This window comes from Dromiciops gliroides, chromosome 1 (assembly GCF_019393635.1).
Source record: "Dromiciops gliroides isolate mDroGli1 chromosome 1, mDroGli1.pri, whole genome shotgun sequence".
In the NCBI taxonomy this organism is placed as follows: Eukaryota; Metazoa; Chordata; class Mammalia; order Microbiotheria; family Microbiotheriidae; genus Dromiciops; species Dromiciops gliroides.
The window spans coordinates 302438259-302459330 of NC_057861.1; the positions used below are offsets into that span (position 1 = coordinate 302438259).

The window sequence follows — 21072 nt, forward strand, 5'->3', positions numbered from 1 at the left end:
ACAATCATTAAAATCTGTGAATAGTCCATTGAAAGTGTGAGTTACTTGAGTTCCTACACCTCTTTTGAAAGTGGTGTCAAACTCCACTCCATTAATGGGGGCCACTAAGTGATACATAAAGATCCCTGATCTATAAAACTACATGTTACCATCATCTATATTTTATTGTATTTATTTATTTTGTCAAATATTTCCCAATTATATATAATATGGTTTGGGCCCATTCAAGGGTGTTGAGATCTGCTTGGCATACAACAGGGGAACATATGGTCACCAAAAATATTTTACATTGTCAAAAAGGATATCAGTTTCAGAGTCCATCCAATAGTTGGAGTTTCTGTGTATGTCAAGACACTCCAGATATTCTGGTTTGTAGATATTATTGTGGTTATTGCATCAAACCTCAGAGCAGTACAGAGCCTCCTTAATGAGATTCCAAATACTTAAAGGAACTCAGCTCAGTAATATACAGAGAAAAAAATAAAATCAACAAAGAATGCCTAATGTCCAGGGTACAATATATAGCTCAATGGATTGCCAATGGATAGCCCTTTGAATTAGCTCAAATATATGTCTTGGACGGGCACAGCAAATAATCTGGCCCAGAATTGAATAGGAGGAAGAGAATGGGTTGTATTGCTTTTGTAGAAATGCATAATTCTTAGAACATTGTACACAGTAACAGCAACATCGTTCAACGATCAACTATGATTGACATAACTCTTCTTAGCAAAACAATAATCCATGTCAATTCTAGTAGATTCATGATGGAAAATGCTCTCCACCTTCAGAGAAAGAACTAATAGAGTCTGAATGCAGATTGAAACATATTATTTTTACTTTGTTTTATTTCCATGGTTTTTTCCCCTTTTGTTCTGTTTCTTCTTTCACAACATGACTAATGTGGAAATATGTTTTGCATGATTGCACATGTATAACCTATATCAGACTGCTTGCTATTATGATGTTTAAAATATAATGTGGGTCCTAACCTGCCCCGCCCCTAGTTTTTGGGGGGTGGAAGCTGGCGAAGATTTACTAATAAATTCAGTGAGTTTAGGCTTTTAAGGATTCATTAAAGAGTAAAGACAACACATGGGATCCATAATGCCAGAAAAGTCTACTTTCTATCTACTTTCCTCTCTTTTTCTGTCTGCCTTTTCTCTGTCTCCCACCAAGCCAAAGTCCCCAATGAAAAGAGGGACCCTCCTTTCCTAGCAGCCCACATGAAATTCTACCACCAAGCCAATGTCTGAAACGAAGAGACTGATCCTCCCAGAAACTCTCTGTGAAACAGGAAACAGGGACACACACACACACACACACACACACACACACACACACACACACACACACACACACACACACACACACACACACACACACACACACACACACACACACACACACACACACACACACACACACACACACACACACACCCCTCTCTCTCTCTCCAAGCTAATCCGGATGCCAAGTCACATGCTTTCTCCTCAGGGTGGAGCTCTGATTTTCACACCATCTTGGGAAGGTAGCAGAGGGAAGGGGAAAAGGGTACAGAAGGAAGAAAAATTGGAACTCAAAATCTTATTTAAAGCGAATGTTAAAAATTATCTTTATGTGTACTAAAATACTATTTACATTTAAAAAAATATAATAAAAATAAATGCATAGTTCTTTCAGTGATCTTAAACTGTTTCCTTACCAAAAAAAGACCCAGCCTTAAACAAAAGAAACAAATAATTCTGCTATATTCTGCTACCCTTGTAATGCCACAGTCTTTAAAAAAAAAATCAATGCTATAGGTGAAGAGAAATGGGGAAATTCAGAATGTATCACCACTGGTAAAGTGTGAAAGAAATAGCATGAAAGGCATGACGCATGATTGGAAAAGGAAACAGGGCAATGATATAATTAGAATGAAGAGTAACAGGGAGTCTGAGTACCACACTGAAACTCATGGGATATTAAAAAGACCTAGACTCTAAAAGAAGTTGTTTAGTGCATAGGGTCAATTCTCCATAGATGACTCTAGGAGAAGGTAGACAAGAATTACAGAATATGAAATGTGGATGTGTTCTGCTCAGCCCCAATGGAAAGACTCACTAATGAGGTTGTGGATCCACTAAAGTATCAGTCTCAGTACCTGTAGTATTTTCTTGAACTACTTCAATTCCTTTTCTGCCTGTTGTTTTGTCCCCTTTTAAATTTGTGATTTTTGTTGCTATAGTTTTGGATTATGAGGCAGAAAGTAAACCTAGGCTCTGCTCCTTACTGTGTGCACGACCTTAACCTCTCTGGGATTCACCTTCCTCATCTGACCTAGATGACCTCTAATCCCAGTGATGCCTTTCACCTGCCAAACCTACTCCTTAACTATTTAAAAATTCCCAACTACCTCAGAGAAATAACTCCTCAATTAAAAGGAACAGAAGGGGGCACTTCACAGGTAAGGGATTGGGAGAGGTGATCATTTAGAAGGAACCACAGCCAAGTAGCTCAGAAGGAATATTGTATGTGGCATTATGAGTTTAGACATTTATCTGGTCCATTTCCTTCATCTTGTAGATGAGAAATTGGAAGCCTACAAGGGTTACATGAGTCACCTTAGGGCAGAAAAACTTACTGTAAGGCCTAAGGTATCATCTAGCTTCCAAATCTAGTGTTCTTTCCACTACTCCGTGGTGTTGGTGGTGGCATTCATTTTGCTTTGGGAATTGTACCTTTTACTCCTTGAAGAACCTTTGGTTGGGCTAAATTACACTGACCTTCAATTCTACCTTTCTGATTGTGGTTCAATTGTGGTAGAAAAAGAATGAGAAGACAGGAGTATATGAAAACAGGCAATGGTCCTCACCATTAACAGGTGATTCACTGTCCCTACCTTCAGACTATTTTCTAACTGTAGTGAGAAAGTAGAAAAAGTCCAAATAAGTCCAAGACCACAAAAACTCTGCACCGTTTATTCTTGTGGTATGTAGTGCCTCCTTCTAGCCCTAAGCCAGTGGGCATTTAATCTTTTTTTTTTTTTTTTTAATTTTTGCAGGGCAATGGGGGTTAAGTGACTTGCCCAGGGTCACACAGCTAGTTAAGTGTCAAGTGTCTGAGGCTGGATTTGAACTCAGGTACTCCTGAATCCAAGGCCAGTGCTTTATCCACTGCGCCACCTAGCTGCCCCCTGGGCATTTAATCTTAACGAGGACTTATAAATTCTATGTGTATGTTTCAGATGTGAGAATGCTACTATTGAGGACCCTTGCATAGACTCAGTTTTATTCTACAGGTTTGACTTTAATCTGTGCCTTCTATGTGAAAAATAAATAGCTTGTGTAACTTGTGAACTCTGGGATAAAAGCTCTTCACTCATACAAACTATGTCTAGCCTTAAAGAATTCTTAATAATAACCCTCTATCTTGTTTTGAAAGACCTAGCAACTTTGACTTATTTGCTCACTTGTCATCTTCAGTTCCCCTGCAATAATCCATCCAAAATGTAGAACATTGTAAAACACATTCCAAGAAGAGGTTTAGCCACAAAACTAATGATACCAACTAGTCAACTGCTACCAACTGCTATCTGCATTGCTTGGGGTGGGGGTCAAGTCTCAGTCCAGGTCACTGGCCTCCTACCCTGTAGAGTCTGTTCTTCCTTGCCCTGCCCCTTTCTCTGCCTATATCTCCACCTCTGAGTTCTCAATTTTGCAGTGTGATAGTCAGTAGCACACTCTTCACAGCTGACTCTTATCCCTCCTGATCACTGCCCTGGGAAACTCCTTTCTTCCTCTCCACCATTGCTCCTGGCTTTTTATGCGGAAGCAGCCTGTGGACTTTTTTCTACACTCTGCATTTGGATGTGGGTGTAAAATGAGTTGCTCTCATCCTTTATAAAGTGCTTAGCCACTTTAGACATGGTTCTGATCTATGCATGTCCATTTCACTTAGTGTAAAACTACCTTTGGAAACATTTACAGAGCTTAAGAGTATACCAAAGGAAGATTACCTTTCCCTTCAAGGTGTTTGTCTTTTCTGTAGGCTGAAGGTTTGGAAGTGTTGAATACAAAGTGAAAACAAAATGTATATTGAATTCCTATTATGTGCAAGGCATGCTGCTCCCAAGCCTTGTGTTTATTCTATATTTCTGTGTGATTGGTCAAGGTGCAGCATGGATCTTCTTTCTGAAGGAAATATTACATTCACCATTGCTCTTCTGAAAAAGCTTTGTGAAGAAAAACCACGAAATGTGTTGTTTTCTCCCCCAAGCATCTTATTTACCCTGAACATGATCCTCTTGGGAACAAGGAGAGAAACAGCAGAACAGATAGCACAGGTATGTTTGCCTATCCCAAAGGAAGGTAAGAACAAATGTCATTTCTTCCACAGAGCCAGAACTCCATATTCCAAGTAAAAAGTCCAAAAATCACAAGAATGGCAAACCCACATTGTGGATTTTAGAAAACACTGGTAGATCTTTGAAAAAACACCTGAGAGAGGATTCTGAAAATAGACACACATGAGGGGGCAGGGGATGCTAAAGTTTCAGGGTTGTGTGACCTTTATAAATCAAAATTGTAAAGTCATCAGAGTATCTTTTGATGTCTTCTATTCTTGGTGCCTTACTCTTTACTATTCCAATTTCCCCAAGGGAATGTTAGAGAAGGTACCAGAGCAAGGAAGAACATAGACTCCAGAAGTCAGAAAACCATATAATACTGGACTGAATCTTGGCCCCACTCTTCTTTCTTACTCTTTTTTCCCCCTCACCAACAACCCAGGGCTTATAGATTCAGTCTCCAAACCTCCTATTGAATTTCTGGTCTTCTATAACTTGTTATATGAGGCCTAATTTCTCCTTGCTTTCCAGGTGGAAAGAAGCTATATTCATAGATGAAACTGTGTTAGTATGATGATGGCTAAGATCTATCTCTATAGTATGTGCGTGTTTCTTTAACAAGTAGCCTCAAATCCTTGGTTTTTTCCCCAAACCCAAATCTTAGGGACTAACCTAAAGGAGTGACCCTAATAGTGAGTTTTTAGACTATAAAGGAGGGGAAAATGAGATTAATAGTCAAGCAGGCCTCTTGAGTCCACCTAAGATTATGTCCTGTATACTTAGGGGATGATTCCAAAGAACATTATTCATTTATGAGTGATGGAAGTGAGAATCATCCAAAATATGAATCTCCTCTCCAAGAGATCTTTAAAATCTGAATCGATGGACAAAAGAAAGCAATCCAGTAGTAAAACATACCTAGTCTTTTCTACCCAATTCCACAATATTTATGTATTTTCATAACAAGGTAATAGAATTAAAGATTTCATGCTTTTTGGTATTTCTTTCTGTTTTCTCCTACAAAAAGCATCATCTGACTGGAATGTAACCCTGTGCTCAAACCCAATTGCATAAAATTCTTCTGATTGATGGAGATTAACTACTAACTATTCTATGTGTGAGTGGGGGTAGAATTGTCAAGAGCTTGGGAGAGGAAAAATCTTTGGGTCTCTAGATTTGAGAGAGACTACACACAGTTCCAGGTTTTTCTTTAGGAAGACATCCCTAGAGGGGGAGGAAGACTTTGGGAAGAATTGGACATGCAGAGGAACCAGTACCTCATTCCTGGCTTACCTGCTAGAGACTGGAATTTTTCCCTTCAGTGAGATCAGGGACTCTTTCTTGGTTGAGATGAAATGTCTCATTCCCAGTGGGAGAGCTAATTTACTCTGTAGATTGTCCAATATATTCTAATCTGTATAACTTCTCCAATTTGTTATTGACTTGGATAAAAGGATTTTGCTATTTGATGGAAGGGTTAAGCCTTTGGATATATAGCTTAAAATATACCTCTTCAATTAAAGGGAGAGTAGCTTGAACCTAAAAATTATTTCCCCTAAACTGATAACATTTAGGTCAGATAGACATAACTGTAGCCTAGTACCACTTTCCTAAGGAGATGATCCAGCCTTATGGTCCTGATCTTTTCACTGTCAAGAATTGGTCTTACTTGGGGATTGGTGGGAAGAGAAGACTATCCATGCCTACTTGAGAGCCACATCTAGACAGACCCACATAGACACACAGCCTATATGGAAAGCACACACCTACATTGCTATTCTCTTTCACATCAAGTTCTCTTCTGACTCACTTCTACTTTCCACCATTTCATGAGGTGATATTGGTAATCATACATCATGTTCCTCAGTCATATTTTGCGGATGAGCTTATATTTGAAATTGTCTTTTTCTCTCTTCTACTTAGCAGCCAATCAACTAAAAAGCACATATTAAGGACTCACTGGTTGAAGTAATTTCTGGGTTCTTTGACTTTTTTTGGTACTGTTTTGTATTGGTTCAACTTCTCTAAGAAATGATGAAAGAACCAATGGCTTTCCTTTTGTCTATTTCCCAGAGTTGACCACTTTTTTGGATAGTTGGGGCTAGAGCAGCCATAATGTATTTAATAGCATTTCAGTTTTATACTTTCTTCCGATTTGAAGTCAAAATGATGTGGATAGAGAAATGGCCTCAAAGTCAGGAAGTCTGGGGTTCAAATCCTTCCTCTGACACATGTTGGTTGTGTAAATCTGGGCAAGTCGCTGAACATTTCTCTAAGGGCTCTAGGCAGTTCTTAAGACTATGAGTTACAGGGAAGGTACTGACTTGCATTGGTAAAAAGAAGTTACTCACATTGGACTTCTCAATATCCATAAAATCACAAATAGTCCTATATCACCTTCTAATTTGGTATTTGTTTTGGCTTTACCTAAAAAGGCACAGATTTGTCTAATTCTAAAATTACTACTATATTGGAAGTCAATTTCCTGTCAGTTGAAACATAATCAATTTCTTTTTCTTTCCCTCCTTTCCTTCCCTCCTTTCCCTTCATTCTTTTCCTTCTTTATGGAGTACTGTTCAGTGCTTTCTAATCTAATTTTCTTCATGAATAAATTATATATATAATATATATATATATAATTTTATTATATATAGGTTTAGTTTCTGAATAGCTTACAAGTCTTTGGGCTCTTCCATTGCTTGAATCCCAAACCAATATTTTCCAACACAGTTTCTATCCTCTTTTCCTGAGGATATTTTTGCATTGATGTTGCTGAGCAGCAAGTTATATGTTGGTTTTGATGGATATAGTCAACATCTTTATGTAATAAATGACTAATACAGTAATGTTTTACATACTTGCACATGTATAACCTATATCTGATTGCTTACCACCTCAGGGAGGGAGGAGGAAAGGAGGGATAAAATTTGGAACTCAAAACTACAAATAAAAATGTTTATTTTTTTAAAATCCTCATGTATTAAATCTATTTTTTCACTTTCTGCACTTCCTTCACTGGTCAATGAATAATAGTCTTTGGAATTAGTCCCCTCAGTAGGCAGGGCACAATGTAAAGTGGAATTTAGAGGCCTGCGTATTGTTGCATAAGTTGCTGTCAGCTTTAGAGTTCTCTTTTTCATTTGCCTCACAGAATACAGATATATTGTCTTTTGATTCATGATGAAGCTAATGGCACCAACTCCTTCATTATCCCTAAAGTCGGCCCTATATTCTTCTTCTGGCTAAAGTGTAACTCCCTTGTCTTCTGGTTGTTTTGATGACAAAAAATGTCAAGGTAAAGGTGGTTCAGTTTCTCCAGTGGTGTATCAACTTTTTGGTCATTAACTCTGACCACTCCATTAATTCTTGTAGATGTTCACAGAAGCACGATACATGGGAGGCAATAGCTTTAAAGGTCCTCTACTCTAACCTATTAATTTAGCAAGTGAGGCCCCAAAAGTTGAAATGCTTTTCCCACGGTCATATAGGTAGTAATTGGCAGAAATGGGACTTGAACCAAGTTCTTCCAACTTCAAATCAAGTAATGACCTTTTTTTCTACTGCTTGACTAAAGGCGATACATAGGACTGAAGGTTATTTTTATTTATTTTTATTTTTATTTTTTGGTGGGGCAATGAAGGTTAAGTGACTTGCCCAGGGTCACACAGCTAGTGTCAAGTGTCTGAGGCCAGATTTGAACTCAGGACCTCCTGAATCTAGGGCCAGTGCTTTATCCACTGTGCCACCTAGCTGCCCTGAAGGTTATTTATTTTTTTTTAATTAATTTTATGGTCAAACTATCTGGTGACACCTTTCTTCGCACTTAGAAACACTGATGATCGGAATATAGATTTAGAGGTGGAAGGAGCTTTAAGAGCTCAATAAGTCTACCCTCACCACACTTCAAATAAGGAAAATAAGACTGAGAGATTAAGTGACTTGTCCTGGTTGTTCTTGTTGTTCAGTCATTTCAGTCATATCTGACTTTTTGTGACCTTATTTGGGATTTTCTTGGCAGGGATACTGAAGTGGTTTGCCATTGCCTTCTCCAACTCTTTTTACAGATGAGGAAACTGAGTTAAACAGGTTTAAGTGACCTGCCTAGGGTCACACAGCTACTAAATGTCTGAGGCCATATATGAACTAGGATCTTCCTGACTCTAGGCCCAGCACTCTATCCACTGTGCCACCTAACTGCCCAACTTATGCAGGATCATGCAGCCAATATGCATCTGAAACAGGATTCAAACCCAGGTCTTGCTGACTCCAAGTAAATCACCGATCTGATGGCAAACCTCTATTTGAAGCCTCCCTAGTTTTGAGTAGTCCCAACAGATCTTGTACTCAACTGATATAGCCTAAGAGAGCTAAGAAAATATCTCTGGCTTGCTTTAATGGTTACAGGATGCTTTCCTCACAATAGCATTACCAGGCAGATTTTAGTAAAGTAACTTTCCCATAGTTGCCGGGCAATTAGGTGACAGAGACAGCATTTAAATCCAGGTCGGCTGACTCCAGCTCTAAGTGAACAAATTCAGCTTGGCCCCAGAAGGGAGACCTCAAAGTGTTTCACCAAGTCATTCTGGTTAGAGGGGGAAAAAATCTGCTTCATGAGAGCAGATTCAATGGAAGTTTGAGTCAGGAGAGCTACTCTCAGCTCTGCAGACAAAATTGCTCCTTCTTTCTATACATTTGTGTGTTCTCAAGAATGATGTTAGATTTGTTCTATCGGCTGGGGTTTTCCCCTTTCTCCCTTGCATAAAAAAGCATTACTTGAGCAGCTGCCTCCTTCTCAAATGCACAGTGCTGCATAGTCCTTTCACAATGAATCCATTTTCTCCAGTCAAAGATCCTATGAAGCAAGGTTTGTTTTCTGCTCATCGTTCTTCAGAGACCAACTGAGAAAGTTAATGTCTTTGTTTTTCTTAGTTACTTTCTTTACATAGAAGTGAAGATCCTTTGTTGGGATTCCGGTCACTTATTACTGAAATGAATAAATCATCCACCTGGTATCTGCTTCAAACTACCAACAAGCTCTTTGGAGAAAACAATCGAAATTTCCTCACAGTAAGTCAAATATTTCTACTTTATCATAAACTGATATGATGAAGAATGGAAGTGAAATAACTAAATGATGAAGAAAGTCTAAGACTAGACTAGTCTTTTCACCACTCTACTTCATGGCTTCTACTTAGATACTATATACTAATACAATTTAAATGAACATTGAGCATTTTTTGGTTAAGATGTGGATATAGCTCATTAAGGGGGAAAAAATTCTTTCCTTCTTCTCTCTGACTTTCCCCCTTCTATTTCACCCCAACTGAAAGTGCAGGGGCAACTCATGATTGGGTCTATTTCTTTGAGAACAGAAGCTTTAACCTGCTCTCTTTCTAACCTGGGCTAGTTTTCACCTTCTTAGGCAACCTCACGGCCCTCAGAGGCTCACAATTTTGATATTAGACTTAGGGAGGACAGGTGATGTATGTTTAGCCCTGTTCCAGCTTAGGACTCTTGAGCTCAGGCCATTCACCAGCCTCAACTGTATTACAGGCACACAGCCCCATTCCAGTTTCCCCCAAAAGTGTTTTCTAAATCCTGGGAAATTATGATGATTTTTTAAGCAATAAGGATATTGCTCTGACTTTTTTTTTCTTTCTAAGTCTTTTAACTGCAAAGAATGGATGAAGGCCTCATATCAGTATAGCCAAAAACTATTTACTTTTATTTAAGATATTAGTGCAAAATAAAACTAATGCAAAAGCACTATAAGATTGGTTCTTTGTCATTGAAAAGTTTTGGGATAAGACTTTTTATGCTTATTTTTAGAATAGATTCTGTTTTGAATAGTGTTTCTTTTCTAGGTTGTTAAAGGTATATGAGCAAAGACTTATATGTATTTACTTGCTTATCTGGACTTGTGATTTAATTAGTATAGGGAACTCCCAGATGAATAAATTCCTTTCTGCTATGCAGGATGGTACATTCTGTGCTACTTACAGTCTTTTTTTTTTCTTTGAATAGAATTTTATTTTCCAAAATATCTAAAAACAAATTTTAACATCAATTTTTAAAACTTTGTGTTCCAACTTCTCTTCCTCCATTCCCACCCCCCACCCACAAGGACTAAAGCAATTCAAAATAAGTTATACACGAGTAGTCATGGAAAAATTCCCATATTAGCTAGTTGTGAGAGAAAACAGTCCAAAAAGACCCCAAAACTTCAGATTAAGGAATTGTCAAAGAGGAAAAGGAAAAAAAAATTTTTTTAAATGTGTTTCCATCTGTTTTCAGATACTATCAGGTCTTTATGGGCTGTAATCTTCATAAGTCCTTCAGGGTTATATTGCAGAGTGGGAGAGAGGATAGTCAGAAGTAAAACACTTTTGAGGAGGAATAGGTAGAAAGAAGATAGAGTAAATGTCATGGGAAGGGAGTGGGATGGAGGGAAATAGTTATGATGATTGATTATAATGGCAAAATGTATGGTACCTACTTTGCTGGACTTTTATAAAGAAAATTCTCTGTCAAGCTTAAGGTACTATATACAGGTTATGATGAACAGGATATACTATCAGGAAAACCTGGAAAGACCTACATGAGTGAAATGTACTGTATACAAAATAACAGCAATAGTGGAGGATGATCTCCTGGGAAGCATGTGGTTATTTTCAGCAAGGCAATGATCCAATATAACCCTGAAGGCTACTTACAGTCTTAAGGAGTTACCTGTGGCATTGAGTATTTGGGATTTGTCCAGGGTCACATAGCAATTGTATGTGTATTATGTTACTTATGAGGTATTTCTAGCTCTTAGAAAATTGGGGGATAAAAGTAGGGATGTTGCTCTGACTATTTTTTTCTTTTCTAGTCCTTTAGGGATGCCTGTTTCGCATTCTGCAATTCAGTGATGGAAGATGTTTGTTTTTCTCTAGAGGCAGAGGGTATCAGGAAAAAAATAAATGCATGGGTAGCAGAGAAGACTGAAGGTTATAAATTCTATCTTTCCCTATTGTCTATATCAGTCATCTTTTCAGGAACCTCTTTTTTATATTTTATTTAAAAATTTTAAATTTATGGACTAAAATATACATTATCATAACATAGTAGAATAAAAAGACAAAAGTACATGAAGCTGCAAATCTACTACGCGCCACTTTCTTTTCCTTTCAAATATACAACAAAATTATCATGTACATTTTTTTTCTTTCTGGCTCACCCTTGCCCTGCCCCAGTGATGGCTGCTATTACTATAGAATCTTAGAGTTGGTGGGGACCTCAGAGGCCATCTAATCCTAAATATACCTTGAGAACTACAAAATTTACTGAGAACTGATTCCCCACCCAGTCCCCTCTTTCTCAGGCAGGTGAATTGCCTGGGGTTGACTGCCTTTGTCATTTCCAGACCCTTGATGGACTTATGGACCTTCCCCCCAGCAACTTATCCCCTCCCAATGTTCCCCACCTTACTCCCTGGACTTTATGTTATTATGTAAAAAGGGTCCACCTACATTAAGTAGTTTCTATTCAGAGTCAGTAACGCCTATACTTAACTTGGGAGCAGTTCTTTTATTTCTTTTGTCAAAGGTTCATTTACAATAAGTAGCTATATGTCACTCTGGAGCAATCTTTTGGTTCCCTTTTTGTTCTGTTACCCCATAAAAACCCTGTCCTCTGTTCCCATCTTTGGGTATTCCTATAGTTCCTCTGCCCCAATTAAAGACTTTATTTCTCCTATATTGATTGTTTCCTTAATTTCCAGGTTAACAACCTCAACAATGATCCCTTTCATAATAGCCCTGACAAGGGGTCATATAGCTTTTCTTGTTTTGTTGTTTTTTTTGGTGGGGCAATTGGGGTTAAGTGACTTGCCCAGGGTCACATAGCCAGTAAGTGTTAAGTGTCTGAGTCTGAATTTGAACTCAGGTCCTCCTGACTCCAGGGCCGGTACTCTATCCACTGTGCCATTAGCTTTTCTTTATAGGCATGTAATGACCAAGAACATCTTGTCACATGAAGCTTTCACCCTAGGTGGTCTTGCATTTTTCAGCCACATCACTGCTCCCTAGTGATTTCTGGCCCAATCAGTGTTCAAATGCAGTGAAGCCTGTGTATTAGAAGCTCTACCACTTTTTCCCCACCCTACTTAACCAAAGCCATCTTTTCAGACACTGATACTCAGATCTTCTACCCCAGCCAGGTATCCTCTTCCCATTTTCTATATTTCACTTTTTTTTCCCCCACACTGGGACCTGCTTACATTATTTCTTCTATCAATTGTCATTCACCTTCAGAGTCATTCCTCATTAAATCACATTTAAGTCCATCTGATCACATTCAACTGAGAGGAATGGTGTGTCTGCCTCTGAAGGCAAGATACATTATTCAAGTCCCGGGGGTTTCTTCCCCACCCCATCTCCCCCATTCCTTCTTTTTTCCTGCTGAGTTAAGTTAACCTGTAGAGAATGTTCCTCTCAGATAAGAACAAACTACATAATTCAAGCCCTAGAAGGCTTATTCCTACTACCCAAAATTTTCCTTCCTTTCCCTGCTGAGTCAATAGAGGTTTTCTGAAGTTAAAGAACAAAGAATCATAAAAATCTCAGTGTCTGGTTGTCCTCTTTCTTGAAAGATCCTAATAAAAGGGCCTTCCTTCTTTGCACCAGACTGGGAGTTGTGCCTCAGTTTCTAACATAACCAATTATTGATCCATCATACTGTACATATATTTAGATTTCTATTTCTTGTATTCTTTGATGGAGGACTAAAATTCTACTCTGATTCCTTATCGCAGCTTAAAGATGCCCTTCTGTTTCATAAGCCCCCTTTTAACTAGCTCCCTCCTAACTTTGCAGTCTTCATACACCTTATTCCTGGCTGTATACTCTCTGGTTCTGTGACACTGGCTTCCTTTCACAAAAAGATACTTTATCTCTCAGCTCTAGCTATTTCCACGGGCTGTCCTTCAGTAGTGGGAAAGAGAGCCAATAATGCTCCCTCCTCATCTCTGGCTTCCCTGGCTTCCTTTGACCCCAAACTAAAATTCCATTTTCTATAGAAAGGTGTTTCTGACCCCCTTAATTCTAGTGCCACCTTTATAATAATTCATATTTATCCTGTTTATTTGTTGCCTCTTCCATTAGATTATTAGCTCCTTGAGGGTATGGAATATCTTTGTCCTCTTTTTTTGTATCTCCAGCACTTAACACTATGCCTGGCACATAGTAGGTACTTAATAACTGCTTGTTGATTGATTGATGCTGGATTCCCAAAGGTTTTAAGAGTGTAGCACAACATCTATCAGGCTGAAATATTTGGGGTCTGGGTCCAGTGATAGCCTCTAGATGTCTGTGATCCAAGGACCAGCATAACTAAGTATTGAGAAGCTGATCCCAGAAGATTGTCCTACAAAGTAATAAGGCTTTTTGTTTGTTTCTTTGTTTTTTAACCATTGCAACTCCGAAATAATCTACAAAGATATGGAAGGATGGTTGCTATTGTCTCCATGGAAACATATTACTGAGACATTAAATATGTATTTTATTTGTGTATATATATATATTTTGTCTCTCATTACTTGATATAAGATTATTTCCTTGATGGTAAAGACTACATGCTACCAAACCACCAGTAGCCCAATATAGTGCCACATACCTTGTAGAAATAAAATGACTTTCTGACAACAAAGAATTTGTATTAAGAGTATATTTAGCATTAAATTCATTCAGAAACTTTGAAAACCTGGTGTTCAGATTGAACATAAATGCATAAAGCATGTCAAAGTGTCATAATTTTTTTTTCCTGGGGAAAAAAGCTAAACCTAATTTCTATTTTCTTAAAAGGTAACATTTTAGAGGCACTACCTGATGGTCTTGTTGATCCACTTAGCCTGCTGGTATTTGTGAATGCCATCAACTTTCAAGCAACCTGGGAGAGGGCATTCGATCCAAGGCACACACATACTGATATTTTAAAAGTCAATGAGGTAGGATGTGAATATGAGTGCAGGAAGGGAGCAAGGGGTTTCCAAATACCCGAGAACTGTCATGAAGAGATAAATTGGAAATTATTTGCCTTATTCTTCTGTTTTAAGAGTACCCATGCATAGTGTATAAATTTGAAAATATTTTAAATAGTACATATTTGGGTTTTCTCTGCTCCTTTCAATAATCTGGGTTCAATCACATATCTGTTTCCTTTAAGCATGAAAGAACAATATTTCAGATTATGAAGAAGAAAGAGGAATTTCTGACATCTCCTTTAGAAGAGCTGGATGGACAGGTCTTCATCTTTCCCTATCGCGGACTGGAATTGACCATGATCCTTGTGTTTTCTTCTGATACTGACCTAACCAAGGTAAGTCTCAGTACATAGAATGGTAACATTTTATTCTGTCATGTCTTCAATCCCGCAGTAGCTTCCTCTAGACAAAACTATAACAATAGTCATTGAGAATCACTCCCATTCCCTCATGTTGAATATTCAAATGGTCAGGCATAGCCCGTGGCAAGAAAAGACTGAATGGGTTCCTGAGATAAGGCACCCTTATCTTAAAGCATCACTGGATTTAGAAAGCAACTTAAATGTGCTTGCTCAAAAGAAGAGAAATGTTGTTACTTTCATTAAAAGAAAGAAGAAATGTGTCCTGAGAATTGAGTTCCTTTAGGTCATCTGGGGAATGAGGAGTTTAAGGAGGACAGGGAATATGAGAAAAAAAAACAACTTGGTAATAATTATGAAGCAGAGATTTGGGTTGCTTTAAAGAGTCAATACCTGTTTTAGCAAGTATGATCCAAATTAATATTAACATCTCTTATTATGGGCAACCTGAATATTCAAGCACCATGGGTATATCCACCATTTTTCCTGTATTCCCAATCTAAGTTGATTCTTGTTCTCTCTTCCATTCCCCATTACATGAGTGTTCCCCTCCTTCTTTCTTTCTTTTTCTTTTAGTGAGGCAATTGGGGTTAAGTGACTTGCCCAGGGTCACACAGCTAGTAAGTGTTTAAAGTGTCTGAGGCCGGATTTGAACTCAGGTACTCCTGACTCCAGGGCTGGTGCTCTATCCACTGTGCCACCTAGCTGCCCCTCCCCTCCTTCTTTTTCAACCAGCTTCTCAGATATGCCTGCTTTAGATCCATCTTGGTATTTCTTTAGTTGTGTATTTCAAGGTACTAACCCCATTCCTGCCTCTGGATTCTCCTGCAAATGAAGCATCCCAGTCTCTTTGAACCAATTATTTACCTCTCACCACAGATTTTGTCTGAACAAAAAATAATTTGTTAAGCTATTAGCTAAGTATTAAGCACTGTGCTAAACCTGGGGATAAAATATGAAAGAAAGAGAACTAGCCCTTAATGGATTTATACTTCAGTTTAGAGTAAAAGACCAATCCTTGGCAAAATTATAACTTTTTTTTTTTTTGGTCCTCAACTTATGAATGCCCAGACTCCCTCCTCTGAACCTTCTACTAGCAAGAGGGAATTGCCCCCTCATTTCAAAAGCAACAACCTCTTTTCCTTTTTTTAAAGACAGGAACAGGGAGTAGCTAGGTGGTACAGTAGATAAAGCATTGGCTTGGATTCAAGAAATTCAGTTGGCGAATTGATTCACACTAACATGCACCTTTGTTTTCTCCTTGGAGAATGAAAGTGGACTTAATGGAACTTTGGGAAACAATAAGCAGATGGGAAGATAAGAAAATGAGGTTGTTTTGCTTATTTTGTTTTTCCCCTGAAATCATCCTAGGCTTTCTCAGTTGATCCTGAGGTTCCCCCTGAGCTAGGTGGCACAACTCTGGGCCTGAAGCCAGAAAGATCCAAGTTCAAATCTAGCCTCAGACACTTCCTAGCTCTGTGACTTTGAGCAAGTCACTTCACCTCTGTCTGCCTCAGTTTCTGCAACTATAAAATGGGGATAATTATAATACATACTTCACAGTGGTTTGAGGACCAATTGAGATAATATTTGTAAAACACTTAGAGTACCTGGCACATAATAGGTATTTTATAAATGTTCATTGCCTTCTCTTCCCCTTCCCCTGAGATGAACCTGAATTAGCCCATTGAAAATAACAAATGAAAAGGAACCTAAAATCTCTCCAAACAGACAGTATCCTGTTTCTCCAAAGAAAGTTGACTTAACTGACTTAGTTAAGGTTGCCGGTCATTTAGCTGTTTCAGGGAGTGAAGAAGAATCATTAGTTTCTTCTAAATCCTGGAGCCCATCCTGAACTAACATAGATCTGTCAACCAGGTTCCCTTTCCCTAGATCTCCCTTCATTTCCCAGCCTGAATATAGAAGGTACCTTCTTCCATACTTTTCCTATACTTTCATCTCCCACCCCAGGATTTGCCCTTATTTCAGTTGGAGTGTTTATATGTGTACTCACATACATGCATATAGTTTCATGAAATTATATTGCCTATGCTTATGCATATTCATAGCCTCTCTTTCAAGTCATTTTAAATATACATGAACCATAACCTCCCTTAGCTAAAGACTTCTTCCACTTTTTTCAATTTCCTATAAAGAAGCTTCAAATAAATCTTCATCAGAATGCTTCCCATTTGTTAAAAAAGGCAAGAATCTCAAACAAGCTGGATAGGCCTAGCAGGCTGGCACAGAACATGCAGCTCTAAAGGCTGCTTTCATTCCATCTAATCTGTCACCCAATGAAGAATAGAATGCAATGCTTTTTTATTATAAAGATCAAATTTGAAGCAGCAAAGGAAAGTGAATAGAAAGAAAGCTGACCTGAACCCAGGAAAACCTGAATTCAAGTCCTACTGCAAATCCATACTAGCTGTGTGACCTGGAACAAGTCATATAACTTTCTAGTGATCTAGGCAACTATGGGACTATGAATTGCAGACCCAGTACAGGTCATTGTGTAGAAGGACTGAGATTTCTCTCTTAAGTGTTTCCTTAAGAAAGACATCACCAGTCCAATTCCTATTATTCTATCAAAGAAGGCTATAAGCATTGCCTTGATAATGATTATCCTTTATCTGTAAAGACTTCCTACTGGTTTATTTGGAAAGGTATCAGCAACCATTGTAGGAAAGGATTTTAGCTTTTCCTTTTAAGATACCACTTTTTTTTTTAGCGAGGCAATTGGGGTTAAGTGACTTGTCCAGGGTCACACAGCTAGTAAATGTTAAGTGTCTGAGGCTGGATTTGAACTCAGGTACTCCTGACTCCAGGGCCCGTGCTCTATCCACTGCGCCACCTAGCTAGCTGCCCAAGATACCACTTTTTAAAGATAAAATCAATAAGGGTAATAGTACTTGTCCAATCTTGGGGAAGTCACCTATTCTCTCTGGACCTCAGTTTCTTCATCTGTAAAATGAGGAGTTTATACTATAAGTCCTCTAAATCTTTAGATTCTCTGATATTTTTACACTATACCTGTTATTTTATGGGCATAGGGAATTCCAATATAGATCAGCACTTTTTCTGTTTTGGAGAGTTACCTGTGATTACTGAGAGTTTAAGGAACTTGTCCAGTCATATAGACAGTATGTTGTCAGAGGCAGGATAAGCCCTGATCTGTTCTGCATCCATCTGGCATTCTTTGAGTCCCAAGTAAAATTCTACATTCTCTAAGAAGCCTTTGAAATCCCTCTTAATGTTAGTGTTTTTCATCTGTTAATTATCTCTAATTTATTCTGGATACGTCTTATTTGCACAGAGTTGTTTGAATGTTTTCTCCCTCCATCGGACTGTGAGGTCCCTGAGAATAGGGACTGTCTTTGCCTTTCTTTATATCCCCAGCACTTAACACAGTGGCTGGCACACAGTAGATAATAATTGCTTCTTGACTAAACATTACCTCTCAGATCTTATGATTAGATTGAAGAAAGTAAGCCAAGAACAGAACCCCCTAAAACAAACAAACAAAAATCAAGTTTAAAGCTGATGCTGGAAACAGAGCCTGATTCAATGCCTCAGAAACAAGATAAAAGAAACGATCATTGATGTAAAGCTACAGAAAATATGGTATTTAGGGTGATTTGTATACTGAATCCAACAACAATAATGATAACTAACACTTACAAATAATTTAAGTTTGCAAAGTGCTTTGCTTTTGCTATCTCATTTGATTTTCACGTCATCTAAGAGGTAGGTCCTACATTATTCCCATTTTACAGATGAGGAAAAAAAGGCTCAGACAGGTTAAATAACTTTTCCAGGGTTATTTAGCTAGTAAGCATCTGAGAGAGAACTCAGTCATCCTGACTCCAGTTACAGTGTGCTACCCATTTACTATTCTGTTATGTGCAATGAATGCATGATACTTACTGAGTGTTAAATAATCTGGTTTGTCAGACTTCAATCCATTGTGTCAAATCCCCTTAGCTTTTCTACTCATCCCAATCCCAGTCCTGTATATTAACAAGAAATTGTGAAGTACTTGGACTTTTCTTCAATTCTTCCTCAATTGTATGGTAATAGTTAGATTAAAACCTAACCCCAGGGGCAGCTAGGTGGCACAGTGGATAAAGCACCGGCCCTGGATTCAAGAGTACCTGAGTTCAAATCCGGCCTTAGACACTTGACACTTAGTAGCTGTGTGACCCTGGGCAAGTCACTTAACTCCCATTGCCCATCAAAAACAAACAAACAAAAAACCTAATCCCAAAGGAAATATAAAGAGTTATGCAGGTAGCAGGATCTTAAGGTTTTCAATTTTTGCCTTCCAGTTGGAAAAGGGGCTTACCTATGAAAGATTTGTAACCTGGACAAAGCCAGAAGCATTGGCCTTGATGGAAAATCATGACAAGACATTTTTACTTCCCAAAATCAAGATAGAAGAGACTTGTGACTTGGAGCATGTCCTCGACAGTTTGGGCATGTCAGATGCATTCGATAAGCACAGGGCTGACTTTTCTGGAATGTTCATGCTCAAACCTTTGTATTTATCCAAAGTTTTGCATACATCTTACCTAGAGATCAATGAAGAAGGCATAAAGGCATCTGCTGCTACTATAGCAGCAGAGATACCAGCAGCTCCAAAAAGTGATGAAGGACTGAAGGCTAATGGTTTTTTTCTTTTTTTTATCTGGAGCTATAAAACCAAAAGTATCCTGTTCTGTGGCAGAATTTCCTCTCCATAAAGAGATACAGTCACTTTCCCCAGAGTATTTCCCTTCTGTTAATTCCCTCTCTCTCTCTCTCTCTCTCTCTCTCTCTCTCTCTCTCTCTCTTCCTAAGACCCATAAAGATCCTATATGTGTTAATGCCAGCTATCATGACTTTATTGACAGAGTGTAATAGGAAACAAAATATGGAGGGCACTTCATTTTGTAGATTTTCATTCTGGAAGGCACTGGGGATAAGGTTGGGAGTTGAAGATTTAAACTGTAAGAGGAAAAGCCTATACTAGTGTGATTAAAAACACCATTCCTAACACCTGTACCTTTGTTTTCCTGAGATTAAATAGCAGAACTATACTGTGTGTGACTATAAGTGCTATGATTTCAACAATAAGAAAATGCTTTTGATTTAGTTATGACAGGTTATAGGGGCAGAAGAAAAGTCTCTCTTCCCATAGAAAACATGAGATTATGCTTAAGGAAAAGATAGCAATATCAATACATATGTGTGTGTGTATATACACACATACACATATATATATACACACACATATGTGTGCATATATATAATATATACACACATACACACACACACACAACATACACATATACATATATACCAAATGGCACAACCACTAATTTTGTAAAAGAAAATAATTTTTTAAAATCAAATAAGGGGGGAAGAAGAAAAGTTGGGGAAAGAAATGAGTTATTCAAGAGGATCATGAAAGAAGAGTCAAGAGCTTGGTAAAGAAAGCACAAAAATTGACTGAAGAAAACAACTCCTTGAAAAGTAGAATTGGTCAAATGGAAAAGGATGTGCAAAAGCTAACTGAAGAAAATGATTCCTTAAAAATTAGCAATCTAGTATATGAGAAACCCAAAGATCCAAGGTTTTAGGACAAAAACTCATTATTTGACAAAAACTGCTGGGAAAACTGGAAAACAGTATGGCAAAAAACTAGATATACACCAACATCTCACACCATACACTAAAATAAGGTCAAATTTGGGTACATGATTTACATATAAAGGATGATACCATAATCAAATTAAGAGAACATGGAATAGTTTGTCAGATTAGTGGCCAGAAAATTAGCTTTGATCATTATATAATTTAGCACCAAAGAACTATATAAAATGTAAAATAGATAATTTTAATTATATAAAATTAAAAAGATTTTTTTTCTCAAACAAAACTAATGTAACCATGATTATAAGGGAAGCAGAAAACTGGAAAAGAATTTTTGAAACAATTATCTCTAAAAAAAAAACCAAAAAAACCCCCAAGTATCTGTGACAAAGGCCTCATTTATTCAATATAGAGAGAGAACTGAGTCAAATTTATAAAAATATAAGTCATTCCCCAATTGACAAATGGTCGAAGGGTATGCACAGGCAGTTTTCAGACAAAGAAATCAAAACTATCTATAGTCATATGAAAAAATGCTCTAAATCACTATTAATCAGAGAAATGCAAAGTAAAACAGAAACTAGAGATAGAAACTAGTTTCAAAAGAAGCAGAAATTGAATGAATTAAAATAGGCACTGAGGAACAAAACTATCATTCTCTGCAGAAGATATGGTATTGGTAGTGAATCCTAGAGAATAAACTAAAAACTACTAGAATTAACAGCTTT

The 21072-nt window shown here is 37.9% G+C and overlaps 1 protein-coding gene across 1 annotated transcript; it reads left to right on the forward strand.

Annotated features, from left to right (window-relative positions):
- Window positions 1-4162: 4162 nt before the first annotated feature.
- LOC122736512 (serpin B6-like) lies at window positions 4163-19499 on the forward strand. Its single transcript, XM_043978775.1, has 6 exons — window positions 4163-4327; window positions 9260-9397; window positions 11202-11319; window positions 14173-14315; window positions 14534-14686; window positions 19039-19499. Exons 1-6 carry the CDS (start codon window positions 4163-4165, stop codon window positions 19450-19452), a joined length of 1131 nt encoding a protein of 376 aa, XP_043834710.1. The 3' UTR covers window positions 19453-19499.
- The last annotated feature ends 1573 nt before the right edge of the window (window positions 19500-21072 follow it).